Below are 18,531 nucleotides of genomic sequence, written 5' to 3'. Positions count from 1 at the left end.
TCAGTAAAATGGAACTAGAAAGCAACTTGTTGGAAGTAATACATTTTGATGTGTGCAGTCCAATGAGTGCTGAGGCGTGTAGTGGATATCGTTATGTTCTTACTTCACAGATGATTTGAGTAGATGTTGAATATATTTACTTGATAAATCACGAGTCTGAATTATTGAAAGGTTCAAGTAATTTCAGGGTGAAGTTGAAAGATCGTCGTGACAAGAGGATAAAAGATCTATGATATGATCATAGAGATGAATATCTGAATTACGAGTTTGGCACAGAATTAAGACATTGTGGAAATTGTTTCACAACTAATACAGCCTGGAACACCATAGTGTGATGGTGTGTCCGAACATCATAACTGCACCCTATTGGATATGATGCATACCATGATGTCTCTTATCGAATTACCACAATAGTTTATGGGTTAGGCATTAGAGACAACCACATTCACTTTAAAAGGGGAACCACGTAATTCCGATGAGATGACACCGTATGAACTATGGTTTAGAGAAACCTAAGCTGTCATTTCTTAAAAGTTTGGGGCTGCGACGCTTATGTGAAAAGGTTTCAGGCTGATAAGCTCGAACCCAAAGCGGATAAATGCATCTTCATAGGACACCCAAAACAGTTGGGTATACCTCCTGTCTCAGATCTGAAAGCAATAAAGGATTGTTTCTAGAATTGGGTCCTTTCTCGAGGAAAAGTTTCTCTCGAAGGAATTGAGTGGGAGGATGGTGGAGACTTGATGAGGTTATTGAACCGTCACTTCAACTAGTGTATAACAGGGCACAAAGAGTTGTTCCTGTGGCACCTACACCAATTGAAGTGGAAGCTTATGATATTGATCATGAGACTTCGGATCAAGTCACTCCCAAACCTCGTAGGATGACAAGGATGCGTACTACTTCAGAGTGGTACGTAATCCTGTCTTGGAAGTCATGTTGCTAGACAACGATGAACCTACGAGCTATGGAGAAGCGATGGTGGGCCTGGATTCCGATAAATGGCTCGAGGCCATAAAATCCGAGAGAGGATCCATGTATGGAAACAAAGTGTAGACTTTGACAGAACAGCTCGATGGTCGTGAGGCTGTTGAGTATAGATGGATTTTAAAAGGGAAGACGGACAATGATGGTAAATATCACCATTAAGAAAGCTCGACTTGTCATTAAGATGTTTTCTGACAAGTTCAAGGAGTTGACTACGGTGAGATTTTCTCACTCATAGCGATGCTAAGAGTCTGTTGGAATTATATTAGCAGTCACTGCATTATTTATGAAATCTTGCAGATAGGATGTCAAAACATTGTTTCCTCGACGATTTTCTTGAGGAAAGGTTGTATGTGATACAACCGGAAGGTTTTGTCAATCCTGAAAGATGCTGATAAGTATGCAAAGCTCCAGCAATCCTTCTGAGGACTGGAGTAAGCATCTCGGAGTTGGAATGTATGCTTTGATGATGACCAAAGATTTTGGGTTTATACAAAGTTTATGAGAAACTTGTATTTCCAAAGAAGTGAGTGGGAGCACTATAGAATTTCTGATGAATATATGTTGTTGACATATTGTTGATCAGAAATGACGTAGAATTTCTGGAAATCATATAGGGTTATTTGGAAAGTGTTTTTCAATGGAAAGCCTGGATTAAGCTATTTGAACATTGAGCATCAAGATCTATAAGGATAGAACAAAACGCTTAATGGTACTTTCAAATGAGCACATTCCTTGACATGATCTTGAAGGTGTTCAAGATGGATCAGTCAAAGAAGGAGTTCTTGCCTGAGTTGTAAGGTATGAAGTTAAGACTTAAAGCTCGACCACGGCAGAATAGAGAGAAAGGACGAAGGTCGTCCCCTATGCTTAAGACATAGGCTCTACAGTATGCTATGCTGTGTACCGCACCTGAAATGTGCCTTGCCATGAGTCAGTCAAGGGGTACAAGAGTGATCCAAGAATGGATCACAAGACAGCGGTCAAAGTTATCCTTAGTAACTAGTGGACTAAGGAATTTTCTCGATTATGGAGGTGGTAAAAGAGTTCGTCGTAAAAGGTTACGCCGATGCGAACTTTGACACTAATCCAGATTATTTTGAGTAGTAAACTGGATTCATATAGTAGAACGGTTATTTGGAATAGCTCCAAATATAGCGTAGTAGTTGCATCTACAAGATGACATAGAAATTTGCGAAATACATACGGATCTGAATGTTGCAGACCCGTTGACTAAAACCTCTCTCACAAGCAACATGATCAAACCCAGAACTCATTGAGTGTTAATCACATAGTGATGTGAACTAGATTATTGACTCTAGTAAACTCTTTGGGTGTTAGTCACATGGGGATGTGACCTTGAGTGTTAATCACATATCGATGTGAACTAGATTATTGACTCTAGTGCAAGTGGGAGACTGTTGGAAATATGCCCTAGAGGCAATAATAAATTAGTTATTATTATATTTCCTTGTTCATGATAATCGTTTATTATCCATGCTATAATTGTATTGATAGGAAACTCAGATACATGTGTGGATACATAGACAACACCATGTCCCTAGTAAGCCTCTAGTTGACTAGCTCGTTGATCAATAGATGGTTACGGTTTCCTGACCATGGACATTGGATGTCGTTGATAACGGGATCACATCATTAGGAGAATGATGTGATGGACAAGACCCAATCCTAAGCATAGCTCATAGATCGTGTAGTTCGTATGCTAAAGCTTTTCTAATGTCAAGTATCATTTCCTTAGACCATGAGATTGTGCAACTCCCGGATATCGTAGGAGTGCTTTGGGTGTACCAAACGTCACAACGTAACTGGGTGACTATAAAGGTGCACTACGGGTATCTCCGAAAGTGTCTGTTGGGTTGGCACGAATAGAGACTGGGATTTGTCACTCCGTGTGATGGAGAGGTATCTCTGGGCCCACTCGGTAGGATATCATCATAATGTGCACAATGTGATCAAGGAGTTGATCACGGGATGATGTGTTACGGAACGAGTAAAGAGACTTGCCGGTAACGAGATTGAACAAGGTATAGGGATACCGACGATCGAATCTCGGGCAAGTACAATACCGCTAGACAAAGGGAATTGTATACGGGATTGATTAAGTCCTTGACATCGTGGTTCATCCGATGAGATCATCGTGGAACATGTGGGAGCGAACATGGGTATCCAGATCCCGCTGTTGGTTATTGACCGGAGAACGTCTCGGTCATGTCTGCATGTCTCCCGAACCCGTAGGGTCTACACACTTAAGGTTCGATGACGCTAGGGTTATAAAGGAAATTTGTATGTGGTTACCGAATGTTGTTCGGAGTCCCGGATGAGATCCCGGACGTCACGAGGAGTTCCAGAATGGTCCGGAGGTAAAGAATTATATATAGGAAGTGCTATTTCGGCCATCGGGACAAGTTTCGGGGTCATCGATATTGTACCGGGACCACCGGAAGGGTCCCGGGGGTCCACCAGATGGGGCCACCTGCCCCGGGGGGCCACATGGGCTGTAGGGGGTGCGCCTTGGCCTATATGGGCCAAGGGCACTAGCCCCAAGAGGCCCATGCGCCAAGAGATGAGGGATAGGAAGAGTCCTAAAGGGGGAAGGCACCTCCGAGGTGCCTTGGGGAGGAGGGATTCCTCCTAGCCGCACCCTTCCTTGGAGGAAGGGCCAAGGCTGCGCCTCCCCCCCTCTCCCTTGCCCCTATATATATGTAGGGGGTGGGAGGGCAGCCATACCAATGTTCTGGTGCAGCCCTCCCCTTCTCCCAAGTCCTTCTCCTCTCCCGTGGTGCTTGGCGAAGCCCTGCACGATTGCCACGCTCCTCCACCACCACCATGCCGTTGTGCTGCTGCTGGATGGAGTCTTCCTCAACCTCTCCCTCTCTCCTTGCTGGATCAAGGCGTGGGAGACGTCACCGGGCTGTACGTGTGTTGAACGCGGAGGTGCCGTCCGTTCGGCACTTGGTCATCGGTGATTTGGATCACGACGAGTACGACTCCATCAACCCCGTTCTCTTGAACGCTTCCGCTTAGCGATCTACAAGGGTATGTAGATGCACTCTCCTTCACCTCATTGCTGGTCTCTCCATAGATAGATCTTGATGACACGTAGGAAAATTTTGAATTTCTGTTACGTTCCCCAACATAAATAAGGGGTGATGGTCATATCTACTCCACGGTCGCGATGCTTGAGGTAGCTACCTCTTTTTATAACAACATTTTTGGTTATGAACCAAACCTGAATGTTCAACTTGGTGTTGGCTTTGGGAACCCTGATGATATGGTCACTGGTGCTGAAAATGCCACTCTCCAGAAACCTTTCCCTCAAGTGGAAATCAATGAGGCACCGTAAGATCTTACCCATGGGGCCCCATACACTTATGGGTATTCCTTCCTTTTTATCAAAATTCTTGTAACCTTATAAAAATGAATTTATGGCCCTTGTCAACGACTTGAAAATGGCACTTTGAATGTCTTTATGTTGAACTTTGCAATTGTTTCTCTTGTTCCAAAAGAAAAATGATATGAAAGAGATGAAGAAAATCATGCCTATTAGCTTTAGCAATTATGCTTTACATACTTTTCTTACTAAAGCTATGACTGCCAGATCTCTCATGTTAGTGATAGATTGATTCCCTCCAACAAAAATTCTAACCCGTTATAATCTTGCTAAACGACAAGCAGTAGATGATATGACTTGCTTATTTTGGAAGGAAATGTAGAATGTGCAATACCTCTTAATTGAATTTGTTGCCAAGATTGTCCCATAAATCCTTTCTAATCTATACTATTTGGATATGCCAACATGCTTGTCTGATTGGTTGCAAAGGAAGAAAATGGATGTCTGCAGTCTTTTTAGTTTTGTTGATGTTTAGACCTTACGAAATAGACTTTCTAAATAATCGTCATGAGGGAACTCCATATGGAATATCTCAACGCGAAGATGCTCAACCAGCATTAATTTTGCGGTGTTTACATCTCCTAAATAATCATCGGGAGGGAACTCCAGATGATCACTTGGGATTTATCTTCCCGCTAGATGCAACTGACGAATAACGACACCATTTGCCCTTGGTCCACACAAATTGGTTCCAACATGGAAATCGATCTAGCTTCTCACCTAGGCTTGTAGCGTTTTGTGCTTGTGTCGCCTTTTTCAATTCGGATGGTAATAACTAATAAGCAAGAATCCTTTCTGATCAGCTACTTTGGTCATGCCTTTGTGAATAATTTATGCATTTCAGTGAAATGTAATGAGGGAAACACCTCTATTTTCTTTGAATAAGAACTTAGTAGATAAGCAGTGAGTCAAGGGTAATACTGATTCGCAGGTCCGTACTATGATATAGCTTAATTAGTGAATAACAGCACACCGGATCCGTGGCGCAATGGTAGCGCGTCTGACTCCAGATCAGAAGGTTGCGTGTTCGATTCACGTCGGGTTCAATATCCCCCGTTCCTAATCCGGTTCCTTTTTTATTAATTCACGCCTCCATTAATCCCACACAAAATCCACCGTCCATCCCCCAAACCAAACAATCCCAGCCGTCCAAAATCCCCTAATCCCCTCCTTCCCTATCCAGAACCCAGAACCTCTCCCTCCCGGCCGCTGCGAATTCTCCGAGCTCGCCCTCGCCATTCCCCGCGCTCCAATGCTACTCCAGAAACCCATCCGCCATTAACTCCCGCACCGCCCAGATGCTCGCCTACCCAAGCACGTCGGCCCCGCCGTGGCCGCAGCGCCACCCGGCCGCCGCTTCCCCGCGCCGCGTCGCGGTGGCGGCCGCACCCGCGGGTGCGCCGGCCAGGGGCAAGCGGCGGCGGGCGGGCGCCGGGGAGGCGGAGGCCGACCCGGCCGCCGAGGCCGCGGAGCTGGTGCGGTTCTTCCTGCGCAAGACCGACGGCGGCAAGGACCGGCTGGTGTCCGTGCTGGACCGCCACGTCAAGGTGGTCCGCACCGAGCACTGCTTCCTCCTCTTCGAGGAGCTCGGCCGCCGCGACGGCTGGGTCCAGTGCCTCGAGGTGAGCCACCATACCGTACCCCTGTGCCCAACTCAATCAGGATCACTAGACCATCCATTTTTCACGAGTTAGAGCCATTGTCATGACTCTCACTTGGATAGCGTACCCTGAAAATATGTTGGTCTGAAAAATTCTAGATATGATGAATTGGGATAGGTATAAAATTCTACTAGATATGATTTCAGATGTCCTTGTGGGCTAAACATTTCATGATTTATGAAACTGATGTTTGTTGTAGAAAATTCTGCCCATCCTCTCTAATGCTTCGTGCTCTGCTAGATTTTCAGGTGGATGCAGAAGCAGCGGTGGTACGTCGCAGACAACGGCATCTATTCCAAGCTGATATCTGTGATGGGAAGGAAGGGGCAGATACGGATGGCCATGTGGCTCTTCTCTCAGATGCGCAACAGCGGGTGCAAGCCGGACACTTCGGTGTACAATTCCCTTATCGGTGCGCATCTGCATTCGCGGGACAAGAGTAAGGCTTTGGTGAAAGCTCTCGGCTATTTTGACAAGATGAAGGGCATGGAGAGATGCCAGCCGAATATCGTGACGTACAACATCCTCTTGAGGGCGTGTGCTCGGGCTAGTGACACGAAGCAGGTGGACATCCTTTTCAAGGATCTGGATGAAAGCATAGTCTCTCCAGATATCTACACATACAATGGAGTGATCGACGGATATGGGAAGAATGGCATGATTACAGAGATGGAGTCTGTATTGGTGCGGATGAAAAGCAAGCAGTGCCGCCCAGATGTGATCACATTCAACATACTCATAGATTCGTATGGGCGAAAGCAGACATTCGACAAGATGGAGCAGGTGTTCAAGAGTTTATTGAGGTCCAAGGAGAGACCTACCCACCCGACGTTTAATTCCATGATAACAAACTATGGGAAAGCAAGGCTTAGAGAGAAAGCTGAGTCTGTACTTGAGAAGATGGGAGAATTGGGATTCAAACCGAATTATGTGACGCAAGAGTGTCTCATCAATATGTACGCGTATTGTGATTGCGTCTCAAAGGCCCAGCAGATATTTGATGAGCTCGTAAGCTCACAAAGTACTGTTCCCCTATCTTCATTGAATGCCATGCTTGATGCCTACTGCATGAACCGCTTGCCTATGGAAGCAGATCGGCTGTTGGATAGTGCGATTGAGAAAGGTGTAGTGCCCAGTGCTTCCACATATAAGCTGCTTTACAAGGCCTACACCAGGGCAAACGATAAGATGCTTGTCCAGAAGCTGCTCCAGCGAATGAATAAGCAGGGTATTGTTCCGAATAAAAAGTTCTTCCTTGATGCTCTGGAAGCATTTGGTACCTCCGCCAATAAACCCAGGAGGGTACAAACCTCAAACTCTGCAAGAGAGTCAAGTAGTGATTCTGCAAACAATTCGGAAATGGCTAGTTCAAGCAAGCCAGTGTCAAGTACTTTGGAAGCAGTTGGCGCTTCCGAGAAAAAAATCAGGATATTACCCAATTCAAACTCTGCAAGCAAGCCAGATGCAGGTTCTGAAAGCAGTTCAGAAATAGCTACATCAAGCAAGCCAGAGCTAAGCTTTTTGCGAGTAGCTTCTTGATAGGGTGATCTGTTCTGAACTGCTTCACAGTAGAATGTGTCCAGTTGCTTGTACCAAGTGATATCCTAGGAATGGCCTTCCCTCAAAAAAAAGTGATATCCTAGGAAAAGGCAATCCATGTGATTGGTTGCTTGAATTCGAACCATCCTAGATGTCAGGTTAAAATTTTAGGAATATTTTTCTCATGTACATTCACCAAAAACAACTGAACCGCAGGGTACTGGAGCCATCTCATTCCATTCAACTTCAAGATACCCTTCTTCTGTATGTGCTTCGGCAAGGGTTTTCTTCTAAATTTCATAGCTATGTTATAAAATTACTGTACTCACTCCGTTCACTTTTGTAAGTCGTTTCAGACATCTCAAAATGGGCTGTTTTGCACATTGTCTGAAATATCTTCAAGGTCTTATAAAAGTGAACAGAGGAAGTAGCATCTTTGTTTCAACAGTGGCCTTGCTATACCTTTTGTTACTAGTGTCTTGGCTGTGCTTCAGAGGAACAGTGTCACATGTTATTAACAGTTTGTTATGACTAGATGTCTAGATCAGTATTTGGAAGAAACCCTCATCCTACACATCTCAGAATTTGGCATTCTGAGGTTTTGGAATTTATATTTCCTGGTGCTTTAGGTAATTTAATGCTTTCATTGGTCTACTTTTGTCAACACATGCACTGCACATACACATTGCTAGTATCGATTAAAAATGCTTACTTTATTAGAAGTATGTTCTACAAGGACTGACAGCAACTAGAGAATTTACACCCAATCGTCCTATGCTTCCAAGTTCCAAGATGAACTGGCGAACATTAGGGAGACCTCAACACTGGATTTCAAACAATATGGAGCCATGTGAGCTCACCACCGCTGAGATGTCCCCTTTCATGAGACTCCGGCTCTTTCCACTCCAGACTTCAGTGCAGGTGCACAAGTGTTTCCTTGCCAACTTTCTCCCTGCAACCTTCTCTAGATCCGGCACCCTTACAGCAATCTTCCTGCTTGCAATGTCAAGGTTGAAGAAGGCCAGGTAGATCTCTCCTGCTCCATGGAAGACAAAGAATCAGCGCAAAGAAAAGGGACGCTTATTCGGCATGCTGCTTAGGTAAAAGTACCTTTGTCTCCAGTTGCTGTCCATGCTCGTGCTCCAGTAGTTTCACTCTCTGTTGCATCAAACAAGAGTGCTACTTAGATAAAAGTAGCGATTAATTTGTGGTGACTCGTTATGGAGTAACTTATACCTCCTTCCTTGCTTGACTTCAATGTAGCACACAATCCTGAGTAGCTGCTTTTAAGTTGTCCATTCTCCGTTAGCTCCCAGACCTGCAGTTGTTATGGGCAAAATATGATCAATCGCGGCATACATTCACTTCCAAAGCTAAGAGACTCAAGCAACTTCATGACAAAAAATGCTCCAAGAAACATTGGAATTCAGCCTCACTATATGGATCCCGCTCTCTTACTAGGTTACCTGCTTTGAATGCTGTTCGCAGGCCGAGAACATGGGACTGACAGATGCATCCAAGCAACCATCATTGTTGTCAATACCCACCAGGTGGAACTTCGCTTGGTCTTCCTCACTGCTGATGGTAACTCCATCCCTGAAGCACATAATATGTATGGATCATACGTACAAATGAGAAAACTAGTACTGCTTCCTTTCACGAATTGTTTTCTTGCAAGGCACTTACGATGTTGGAAGAAGTTTTGCTTTGGACATGCAAAACGAGGCATTGTCATTCTGGATTCCAAAGCCTCTGCAAATGTGATCTTTTGAGGAACTGTGCCATCCACCGGTGCTCTTATCGTTGCAGGTAGCGAGACCAAGAACAGGTCCACCATTGTTTGTCAGGTCCGAGCGACCAGACTGTTCATCGGATTCTGAAGTCCTTTCACTCTGAATATAACCAAACTGAAAAAAAAATCCACAAGTTAACTCCCTGTTCACTATATGTTGCAGCAGGAATCTCCAGACTTCAATTAATATATTGTTTACCTCCATGTTGTTCTTAGTGTGGTGATTAATCTTCAGTAGAGTAGGGTGGGTGATTAGATTGAATGTACCATCATTGAGGTGCCTCAGGTCACCTCCAAACATGAGGGGGGATTTGGCCATGGACCAAAGTAGCATCTGCAAGGTCATGCCAGTTTGCAAAAATGCGGTAAGACTTTGGGTTGCAACTTGGAAAACAGACATGAAGTTTCTCCAAGTGCAATGCAAACCTGTGTTAATTGCTCGTCAAATGTAAGGTTAGTGCTTCTGTGAGGGCCCTGGTTAACACCTGTATGAGAGAAATATCAAGCGTTTTCCAATGATTAGTCACCAATGCGCATGGAATTAGAACAGATGTGCATTGCCAAAAAAGGGGTGCCACAAAGTTTTATATGGTATGAATGATCACCTGCATCAGTAAGCCTGCCGAACGGAAGCATGTCTAGGTCAGGCCAAGACCTTCCTTGCAATCCGGTGGCGCCGATCTTATTCGCATCGGCAAACGATCTGTATATATCATCATATACATGCAGGTGAAAAAGAAGGTAGAATAAACTGACTGATCTCTACTAGAGATTACAAGTAGCAGCTACTATACACCCCTAAAATTTATCTGATGCTATCTGGTTACCTGGCGACATCGAAATGCGGGCGAACATCTTTCCAGCTGTCCCAGTCGTCCCCTGTTATTCTGAACATGTCAACATGCTGGGTGATGTTCTCGGCTAACGCCGGAGTGACTTCGGTTCCGGGCGAGATGGACAGGATGACCGGCCGCTCAAGCTCTTTCAGGGTCTGCACACAACAATGTATGTATTCAAATGAACTGATTTCAACAGGTCACCACCAATTTGTGATCCCAGAATGGAGGGCTACATCTGCATGCGGACCTCTGAAACAGCCATGATCTCCTTCGGGCTATAATCCGTGCCGAAGATGCAATCTACCTTCACTGCAAACACAACAGTTTTATGTTACCAACAGTTGCTTCTGAAATTAAAAATAATGTAGCAGCTGAAAAATGCTAGTATGAAGTTTGGGCCCGGAGTTGGCAGCTTACCGAAATCGACACCCCAATCGGCGTACTGCTGGTAAAGAGACCTGAGGAACGCTCGTCCGGCTCCCGCGTCGGTGTTTACGCTCATGAACCCGTTCGACATCCACGCGCAGGTCCTGTGTGTGAGGCCTATGTCGCTCGCCGTCCATTGCCGGCCATCCTCTACGTAGGCTTTTCCCTGAATAAACGAAACCAGAAGAAAATTACTAATCTAACGAAGTAACTCCCCTACGGCAGCTATCTACTGTCACGGTAACTCTCCTCAAATATGCGCTCACTAGGAATATACTTTCTTATGGTCTAATTGTAGAAGTAAGTGAAAATTTGAAGATGAAACAAGAAGTCCAAGATCCACGGAGAGTAGGGAGTACCGTGTCGACGTCGAGGATGGGGGTGCTGGCGTTGACGGCCTGGGTGCTGATCCCGTTCATGAGGTGGATGCCGAACTTGAGGCCCATGGCGTGGACCTTATCGGCGACGTGCTTAAACCCCTCGCCGCCGGCGGACGACGGGAACCTCTCGGGGTCGGGGAACGGGCGGCCCCACTGGTCGACGCTGTCGAAGCCGTACGAGTCCTCCCCGGCGCCGTTGACGTTCTTCCGGTACCACAGGAAGTCGATCACCGCGTACTGCACGCACGCAGAGAGAGAGAGAGAGAGAGAGAGAGAGAGAGAGAGAGAGAAATGCGTGATCCATATATATATACCATGAACTATGAACTTGGTACCGGAGGAAGGCCAAGCCAACGAACCTGGTATCCGTGCGGGAGCAGCTTGTCGGCCATGATCTGCGCGTTGTGGAGGAAGGCGGCCTCGTCGATGGTCCAGGAGAAGGAGTCGTACGAGTTCCACCCTCTCGGCGGCAGCATGGCGAGCCGCCGGCGGCCGTCTCCCGCCGCCGCTGCCTCGCAAGAGCCCCTGAAATCACGAGACGCATGCATGCATGAGAAAAAGGTGTTTGAGATACATAGATGCGGAGTAGATGGTTAGCTGCCGCATTGTGCATGGAGGAGGAGGCCGGACCAGATAAGGGACGACACGAAGAGGACGAGGACGGTGCTGAGGATGCGAGGAGAGGCTGCCATGGCCATGGAGACGGAGATGAGGTAGGAGGCCGGGTGCGAGCTCAGCTGTGCCTGTGCGTCATATATAGGCAGGCGGGCGGGCGGTTTGAGTGGCGTGGAGTGTGGAGTGAGGTGGATGGAGATCGGGTCACGCGCATGCAGGCGCACGTGGGCAGGGAGGTTTTTTTTTTTTTGAAGGGGCAGGGAGGGTTGTTGCACGAGATAAGAAGAAGCGAGGAAGGGCCAGGACTCTCGTTTCGGTGGATAGGGATACGGCCGGTGGTCCTGGGTGTGTACCGTTGCGTTGTGCTGTCGAAGCTCCAGGGTTCCGTTTCAGCCTTGATTATCTGGATTTTAGTCTTTTTCTTTTGATGAGGGGGGTAAAACACTTTGTTCAAGCCAAAGATGTTGGGAGGGATACAGATAATATCTGGTCTATCATACGGCCACACGTGTCTACCAAAAGCTAAGAGCATCTGCAATGAAAGATGCAAATTTGAAGATATAAAACACGAGACGTAAAACCTTACATCTTCAAAAAAAAGTGCCATTTGCATCTTAAAAAATGGTTAACTTCAACGGATGATGCAAAACAGAGATGTAAAAAAGCAATTCCAATAGGAGATGCAAACTAGAGATGCAAAACCGGCCGCTGTGCACAAATTGAAATAAGACACCCGGTAATCAACTTAAAATTTGCTCATCTTCACGATACTAAATTATTACATAGTTCATCAAATCCACAAGATCAAATGCAACACATACAACATATGTTTGTACAATACAACAAACAAACAAATGAAACTAGGCACCTCTTTCGCCATAATATTTCCAATACTCCTCCAACAAATCCTTCTGAAGTTGATCGTGGGCATCGGAGTCTCTAATTTCATTGTACACCTTCATGAAGCGTTTGATTCACTCATCTCTTATTATCGGCATAACGTGTATGCACATCAAGTGATAGAAGGTGTAATCTAAACCCTATCCACGCTCATTGTTAATGATCATGTTATGCATGATCATGCAAGCAGTCATGATATATCAAAGGGTTATTTTATGCCAGAATCAAGATGGTCCTCACACAATAGCACATTGGGATTGCAAAATCCAGAAGGCCCTCTCAACATCTTTCCTAGCCACCGTGTGTGCATTGTGAAAGATGAGTTCTTTCTTACCTTGGGGTTTTGCAATTGGCTTGACAAAAATACCCCACCTCAGGTAGATCCCATCCGCAAGATAGTACACGTAGTTATATGTGCGGCCATTTGGTTCGAAGGTCACCGGTGGCCAGTGGCGGAGCTTGACCAATATCGGGGGGGGGGGGGGGGCAAATAGAATATATAGGCTAGTTGGGGGGCCAAACATACAAAATTTCACAATCCAAGCTCTCTTCCTAAATTATTTATGCATGCATGTGCTAATCCTGGGGGCCACAACCCCCCCCCCCCAACAATGCACTCACGTTAATGTCATTGCAAGATCCAGACATCCCAAAATATGAATGACAAAACCATGTTTCTTGATCGCCACCAGCCTCAAGAATGATAGTGGCATCCTTCCCACGACCCTTGAACTGTCCATGCCATGCTCTTGGGCAAATTTTCCACTTCCAATGCATGCAATCATCAGACCCTAGCATACCTGAAAACCCACAAGCTTTGTTCATCTCCAACAACCTTTGAGTGTCTTGAGCATTGGGAGCTCTCAAGTATTCTGCACCAAACACTTCAACTATAGTCTTTGCAAATTGTTTGACATAGAAGATATATGGAAGTGCTCTCTACCATCGCCAAGTTGTCATCAACGCAATGCGGCAGTGACCTTCTGTTCGGTGCTATGTCCAAGCAACCCTGTATAATTCCTCCTCTGCTCAAAGGATCGATCATGCTGCTTCACGGAATTGCAAATGTGGATGAACAAGTCTTTGGATATTCTGAACCGGCGTTGGAGGTACCTCTCTGGAAAAACAGGTGGTGAACCAACATAGTTGCGCATCAACCTCTTGTCCGCATCAACCCATTCTCTCTGAATGAACGCATGGCCATACACGAAACCGTCGTGCTTCGGCTTCTTCCCCTTATGCATCGCCACTAGTATAGCAATGTCCTCTTCTTCGTTCAAATCAAATTCCTCATCCAACGAGGAATCGTCCATGAAAGAGGAGTCACACGAGCTCATCTACAATGCGGAAAATCACTGTCAAACTAACACTTCAACACCAACAAAAAAAGGTCAAGTTTCATCAGCTTTTTACCTTTGGGAATTTTGTCAAACACCTTGCTTGTGGGGTGGATGACATCGGTCGGCTGCGGGTTGGGCAGTCATTCGGCGGTGGTGGGTGCGGGCGGCAGTGACTGCTCAATAGAGGAGATGGCCACGGGTCGACAGAGAAGAAGGCGGGAGCTCGGCGCAGCGGGCGGCCGGCTTCACACGGCCGAGGCTCGCGACTGTTGGGTGGGTAGCGTGGCGTGCCTCCCCTAACTATGAAGGAGGGTCTAGGCTAGGAAGAAGCCTAGCCCATCGTAGCCCTCGTCGAGGAAGGAATTTATGCCAGCCGCAGGAGATGCTTCCATTCGGCGGCGGTCGAAAGTGAATTGGTGGCTGCGGGTGACAGGCCGGCGAGGCAGGTGGTGGGGGACCGGGGGTGGGGGCTAAGTCGCAGCGGACCCATCGGTCGTCGGGCGGGCGGTGGCGGTGTTGATTTGGTGCGAATTTGGCTGGCGACGGAGTAGGGCGGGTGGCGGCTAGTCATGCGGAAGTGAAATGAATGACAGTTGGACAGTTGGCGGGCGATTGCGTTTTTACATCTCCATGTGGTGGAGATGCAAATTTACACCGCGAGGTGTTGTAGTTTACATCTCCGGAAGACGGAGATGTAATTATTTTTGCATCTACACCATCTGTTGGAGAGGTGTTTTTGGCCCTTGAAGATGCAAAAGATAGTTATTTGCTCATATACATGTTCTATTAGAGATGCTATAGCGTAGTAGCTGCAGCTTTTGTTAGGCTATGAGCTTCCTTCAAGATTCTCATCTCGTTCTCATGAATTATAATCTCCACCGCAATAAAGCCCCCCATCTTCATCTCCCGAATAACAGCTCCAGAAACACTCATGTAAGAACCTTGCGAATCATTCATTGTCGCTGCACAATCTGTTGCCAGTTTAGCTATACATCAGTCAGCTGAAAATCCAAATTGGGTCACTCGATTTTCCCTAGAAGAAAGGAGGCGTCGGAGGAAAGGAAGAAGGAGCTGCAGCGGGGGCTCATCGGAGAGGCTACCCCATTATCTATCTTAGGGTTTTGGGTGGGGGCGGTGGTGCAATTCGCCGGAGAAAAGCCCAAACACGGGCGAGCCTAGAGGGATGGTCGGGGGCGGCAGTGGGGAACGGTCCCGGGAAGGGCGGGTCGGGGCGGAGAGGCTGCGGGGGAGCGCCGCCAGGCATGGGTAGTGGTCGCAGGCGGTTCGACTGTCGGCCCGTGCAACGGCCAGGGGAAGAAGAAGCCGGAGGAAGAAGAAGGCATGCCCATCGTTTGATCTGCATCCAACGGCCAGAAACAGTTGACTGGCCCAAATTCAGAAAACAGTCGACTGAAATGTAGTCCGTTCCCATCTGTTTCATATCACCATCCCCGTTCACAAGCAATATCTGCCGCTAAGTGAGAGAGGGGGCTTCATCACTGGCCGACCATTGCTTCGAGCACTTCCGGGTCGGTCATGTCCGCTATAGATCGAGATACCCGAAGCTCCAACATAAGAATATTTACAGTCGGGCGTCTCAAACCCGCCTTATACGTCTGGATGGACCGCTCGGTCACTGATCGGTCACGTTTATTCGATCCAGACGGACGCCTCAAATGGGTCTTAAATGCCTGGGCTGACCGATACCCCTCATATCTAGCCCAAACATGGGGCAGATATGAGGGCGCCCGGTCACGCCCGCCATGTCGAACCCAACCTATGCTGGCCCACCCGACCCCACATATATTCGTCCCCATCTGCTCGCTGGAGCAAACCCTAGACACTTAACTCCCATCCCCTCCACTCCCCTCCGCCACTCGAGCTCACCTCTAGCGGTTTTCGGCCTTCTCCGTCATGGCGGGCAGCGGATCGGACTCCGACTAGTCCGGATCCGTCAACTGGGGTGTCATCCCGTGTGGGTGTTGGGGATCGTTGCAGAAATTAAAATTTTCTACGCATCACCAAGATCAATCTATGGAGAGACTAGCAACGAGAGAGAAGGGAGTGTATCTTCATACCCTTGAAGATCACGATGCGGAAGCGTTACAAGAACGCGGTTGGTGGAGTCGTACATGCAGCGATTCAGATCGCGGTCGATTCCGATCTAAGCACCGAACAACGGCGCCTCCGCATTCAACACACGTACAACCCGGGGACGTCTCCTCCTTTTTTATCCAGCAAGGGGAGAGGAGAAGTTGAGGGAGAGCTTCGGCAGCACGACGGCGTGATGGTGGAGCTTGCAGTTCTCCGCCAGGGCTTCGCCAAGCACTACGGAGAAGGAGGAGGTGTTGGGGAGGGAGAGGGTTGCGCCAGGGGAAGGGTGCGGCAGCCCTCCCACCTCCCACCTCCCCTCTATTTATAGGGGCAAGGGAGAGGGGGGCGGCCCCCTCCAGATGGATCTAGAGGGGGGCGGCGGCCAAGGGGAGGAGGCTTGCCCCCCAAGCCAAGGGTGGCGCCCCCCTTAGGGTTTCCCCCAAACCCTAGGCGCATGGGCCCTAGGGGGTTTGGTGCCCAGCCCACCTAGGGGCAGGTTCCCCTCCATATTCAGCCCATAGGGCCCTCCGGGGCAGGTGGACCCTCCCGGTGGACCCCCGGAACCCTTTCGGTGGTCCCGGTACAATACCGATAAACCCCCGAACACTTCCGGCGACCGAATAAGGACTTCCCATATATAAATCTTTATCTCCGGACCATTCCAGAACTCCTCGTGACGTCCGGGATCTCATCCGGGACTCCAAACAACATTCAGTAACCGCATACTAATTCCCATAACAACTCTAGCGTCATCGAACCTTAAGTGTGTAGACCCTACGGGTTCAGGAACCATGTAGACATGACCGGGACATCTCTCCGGCCAATAACCAACAACGGGATCTGGATACCCATGTTGTCTCCCACATGTTCCACGATGATCTCATCGGATGAACCACGATGTCGAGGATTCAATGAATCCCGTATACAGTTCCCTTTGTCCATCGGTATGTTACTTGCCCGAGATTCGATCATCGGTATCCCAATACCTCGTTCAATCTCGTTACCGGCAAGTCACTTTGCTTGTTCCGTAATGCATGATCCCATGACTAACTGCTTAGTCACATTGAGCTCATTATGATGATGCATTAACGAGTGGGCCCAGAGATACCTCTCCGTCATACGGAGTGACAAATCCCAGTCTCGATTCGTGCCAACCCAACAGACACTTTCGGAGATACCTGTAGTGTATCTTTATAGCCACCCAGTTGTTGGGGATCATTGCAGAAATTAAAAAAAATTCTACGCATCACCAAGATCAATCTATGGAGAAACTAGCAACGAGAGAGAGGGGAGTGCATCTTCATACCCTTGAAGATCGCGATGCGGAAGCGTTGCAAGAACGCGGTTGGTGGAGTCATACACGAAGCGATTCAGATCGCGGCCGAATCCGATCTAAGCACCGAACAACGGCGCCTCCGCGTTCAACACACGTGCAGCCCGGTGACGTCTCCCGTGCCTTGATCCAGCAAGGAGAGAGGGAGAGGTTGGGGAAGACTCCATCCAGCAGTAGCACGATGGCATGGTGGTGGTGGAGGAGCGTGGCACTCCAGCAGGGCTTTGCGAAGCACTGCGAGAGATGAGGAGGGAGAGGGGTAGGGCTGCGCCAAGAGAGAGGGAGACTCGTGTCTCTGGCAGCCCCCAAACCCCCACTACATATAGGGGGAGGGGAGGGGCTGCGCCCCCATCTAGGGTTCCCCCCCTAGGGGTGGCGGCCAGCCCTAGATGCATCTGGGGGGCGGCCAGAGGGGAAGAAGGGGGGGGGGGCGCACCCTAGGTGGGTCTTAGGCCCATCTGAGCCTAGGGGTTCCCCCTTTTCCCCTTCCTTGCGCCTTGGGCCTCTTGTGGGAGGCGCACCAGCCCACCTAGGGGCTAGTCCCTTCCCACACTTGGCCCACGCAGGCCTCCGGGGCTGGTGGCCCCTCCCGGTGGACCCCCGAACCCTTCCGGTGGTCCCGGTACGTTACCGATAACGTCCAAAACACTTCCGGTGTCCAAAACGGGACTTCCCATATATAAATCTTTACCTCCGGACCATTCCGGAACTCCTCGTGATGTCCGGGATCTCATCCGGGACTCCTAACAACATTCGATAACCACGTACATCTATTCCTTCTAACCCTAGCATCATTGAACCTTAAGCGTGTAGACCCTACGGGTTCGGGAGGTATGCAGACATGACCGAGACATCTCTCCGGCCAATAACCAACAGCGGGATCTGGATACCCATGTTGGATCCCACATGCTCCACGATGATCTCATCGGATGAACCACGATGTCAGGGATTCAATCAATCCCATACACAATTCCCTTTGTCTACCGGTATGATACTTGCCCGAGATTCGATCGTTGGTATCCCTATACCTTGTTCAATCTCGTTACCGGAAAGTCTCTTTACTCATTCGTAACACATCATCCTGTGATCAACTCCTTGGTCACATTGAGCTCATTATGATGATGCCCTACCTAGTGGGCCCAAAGATACCCCTCCATCACACGGAGTGACAAATCCCAGTCTCGATTCGTGCCAACTCAACAGACACTTTCGG

The 18,531-nt window shown here is 48.2% G+C and overlaps 2 protein-coding genes and 1 non-coding gene across 3 annotated transcripts; 2 read left to right on the top strand and 1 right to left on the bottom strand.

The window, feature by feature from the left end:
* Window positions 1-5,373: 5,373 nt before the first annotated feature.
* TRNAW-CCA lies at window positions 5,374-5,445 on the top strand. The gene has a single exon. It is a non-coding gene; the product is annotated as a tRNA-Trp (tRNA).
* Window positions 5,446-5,576: 131 nt separating this feature from the next.
* LOC125514587 (pentatricopeptide repeat-containing protein PPR5 homolog, chloroplastic-like) lies at window positions 5,577-7,894 on the top strand. The gene is made up of 2 exons (XM_048679923.1): window positions 5,577-6,021; window positions 6,301-7,894. The coding sequence occupies exons 1-2, from the start codon at window positions 5,698-5,700 to the stop codon at window positions 7,597-7,599; spliced, it is 1,623 nt and encodes a 540-aa protein (XP_048535880.1). The 5' UTR covers window positions 5,577-5,697; the 3' UTR covers window positions 7,600-7,894.
* Window positions 7,895-8,291: 397 nt separating this feature from the next.
* LOC125514585 lies at window positions 8,292-11,801 on the bottom strand. The gene is made up of 14 exons (XM_048679922.1): window positions 11,667-11,801; window positions 11,396-11,561; window positions 11,016-11,273; window positions 10,648-10,822; window positions 10,478-10,539; window positions 10,219-10,382; window positions 9,997-10,094; window positions 9,818-9,876; window positions 9,591-9,725; window positions 9,286-9,506; window positions 9,066-9,195; window positions 8,836-8,917; window positions 8,710-8,757; window positions 8,292-8,635 (listed from the first exon to the last, which is right to left on the bottom strand). Exons 1-14 carry the CDS (start codon window positions 11,732-11,734, stop codon window positions 8,418-8,420), a joined length of 1,884 nt encoding a protein of 627 aa, XP_048535879.1. The 5' UTR covers window positions 11,735-11,801; the 3' UTR covers window positions 8,292-8,417.
* Between the last annotated feature and the right edge of the window lie 6,730 nt (window positions 11,802-18,531).

Source organism: Triticum urartu, chromosome 6, assembly GCF_003073215.2.
Source record: "Triticum urartu cultivar G1812 chromosome 6, Tu2.1, whole genome shotgun sequence".
In the NCBI taxonomy this organism is placed as follows: domain Eukaryota; kingdom Viridiplantae; phylum Streptophyta; class Magnoliopsida; order Poales; family Poaceae; genus Triticum; species Triticum urartu.
The sequence above is the reverse complement of the archived record's forward strand: the minus strand, read 5'-3'. Positions and strand labels throughout refer to the sequence as shown.

What these genes read in the sequence shown, in the direction of transcription:
- LOC125514585 (XM_048679922.1), bottom strand. Translation starts at nt 11,734, where the DNA reads ATGGCCATGGCAGCCTCTCCTCGCATCCTCAGCACCGTCCTCGTCCTC. An exon ending in TGCTCCCGCACGGATACCAG is followed by an intron (nt 11,274 to 11,395) that starts GTTCGTTGGCTT and finishes GCGTGCGTGCAG; the next exon opens with TACGCGGTGATCGACTTCCT. An exon ending in GAAGTCAAGCAAGGAAGGAG is followed by an intron (nt 8,758 to 8,835) that starts GTATAAGTTACT and finishes TTGATGCAACAG; the next exon opens with AGAGTGAAACTACTGGAGCA.
- LOC125514587 (XM_048679923.1), top strand. Translation starts at nt 5,698, where the DNA reads ATGCTCGCCTACCCAAGCACGTCGGCCCCGCCGTGGCCGCAGCGCCAC. An exon ending in GCTGGGTCCAGTGCCTCGAG is followed by an intron (nt 6,022 to 6,300) that starts GTGAGCCACCAT and finishes GTGCTCTGCTAG; the next exon opens with ATTTTCAGGTGGATGCAGAA.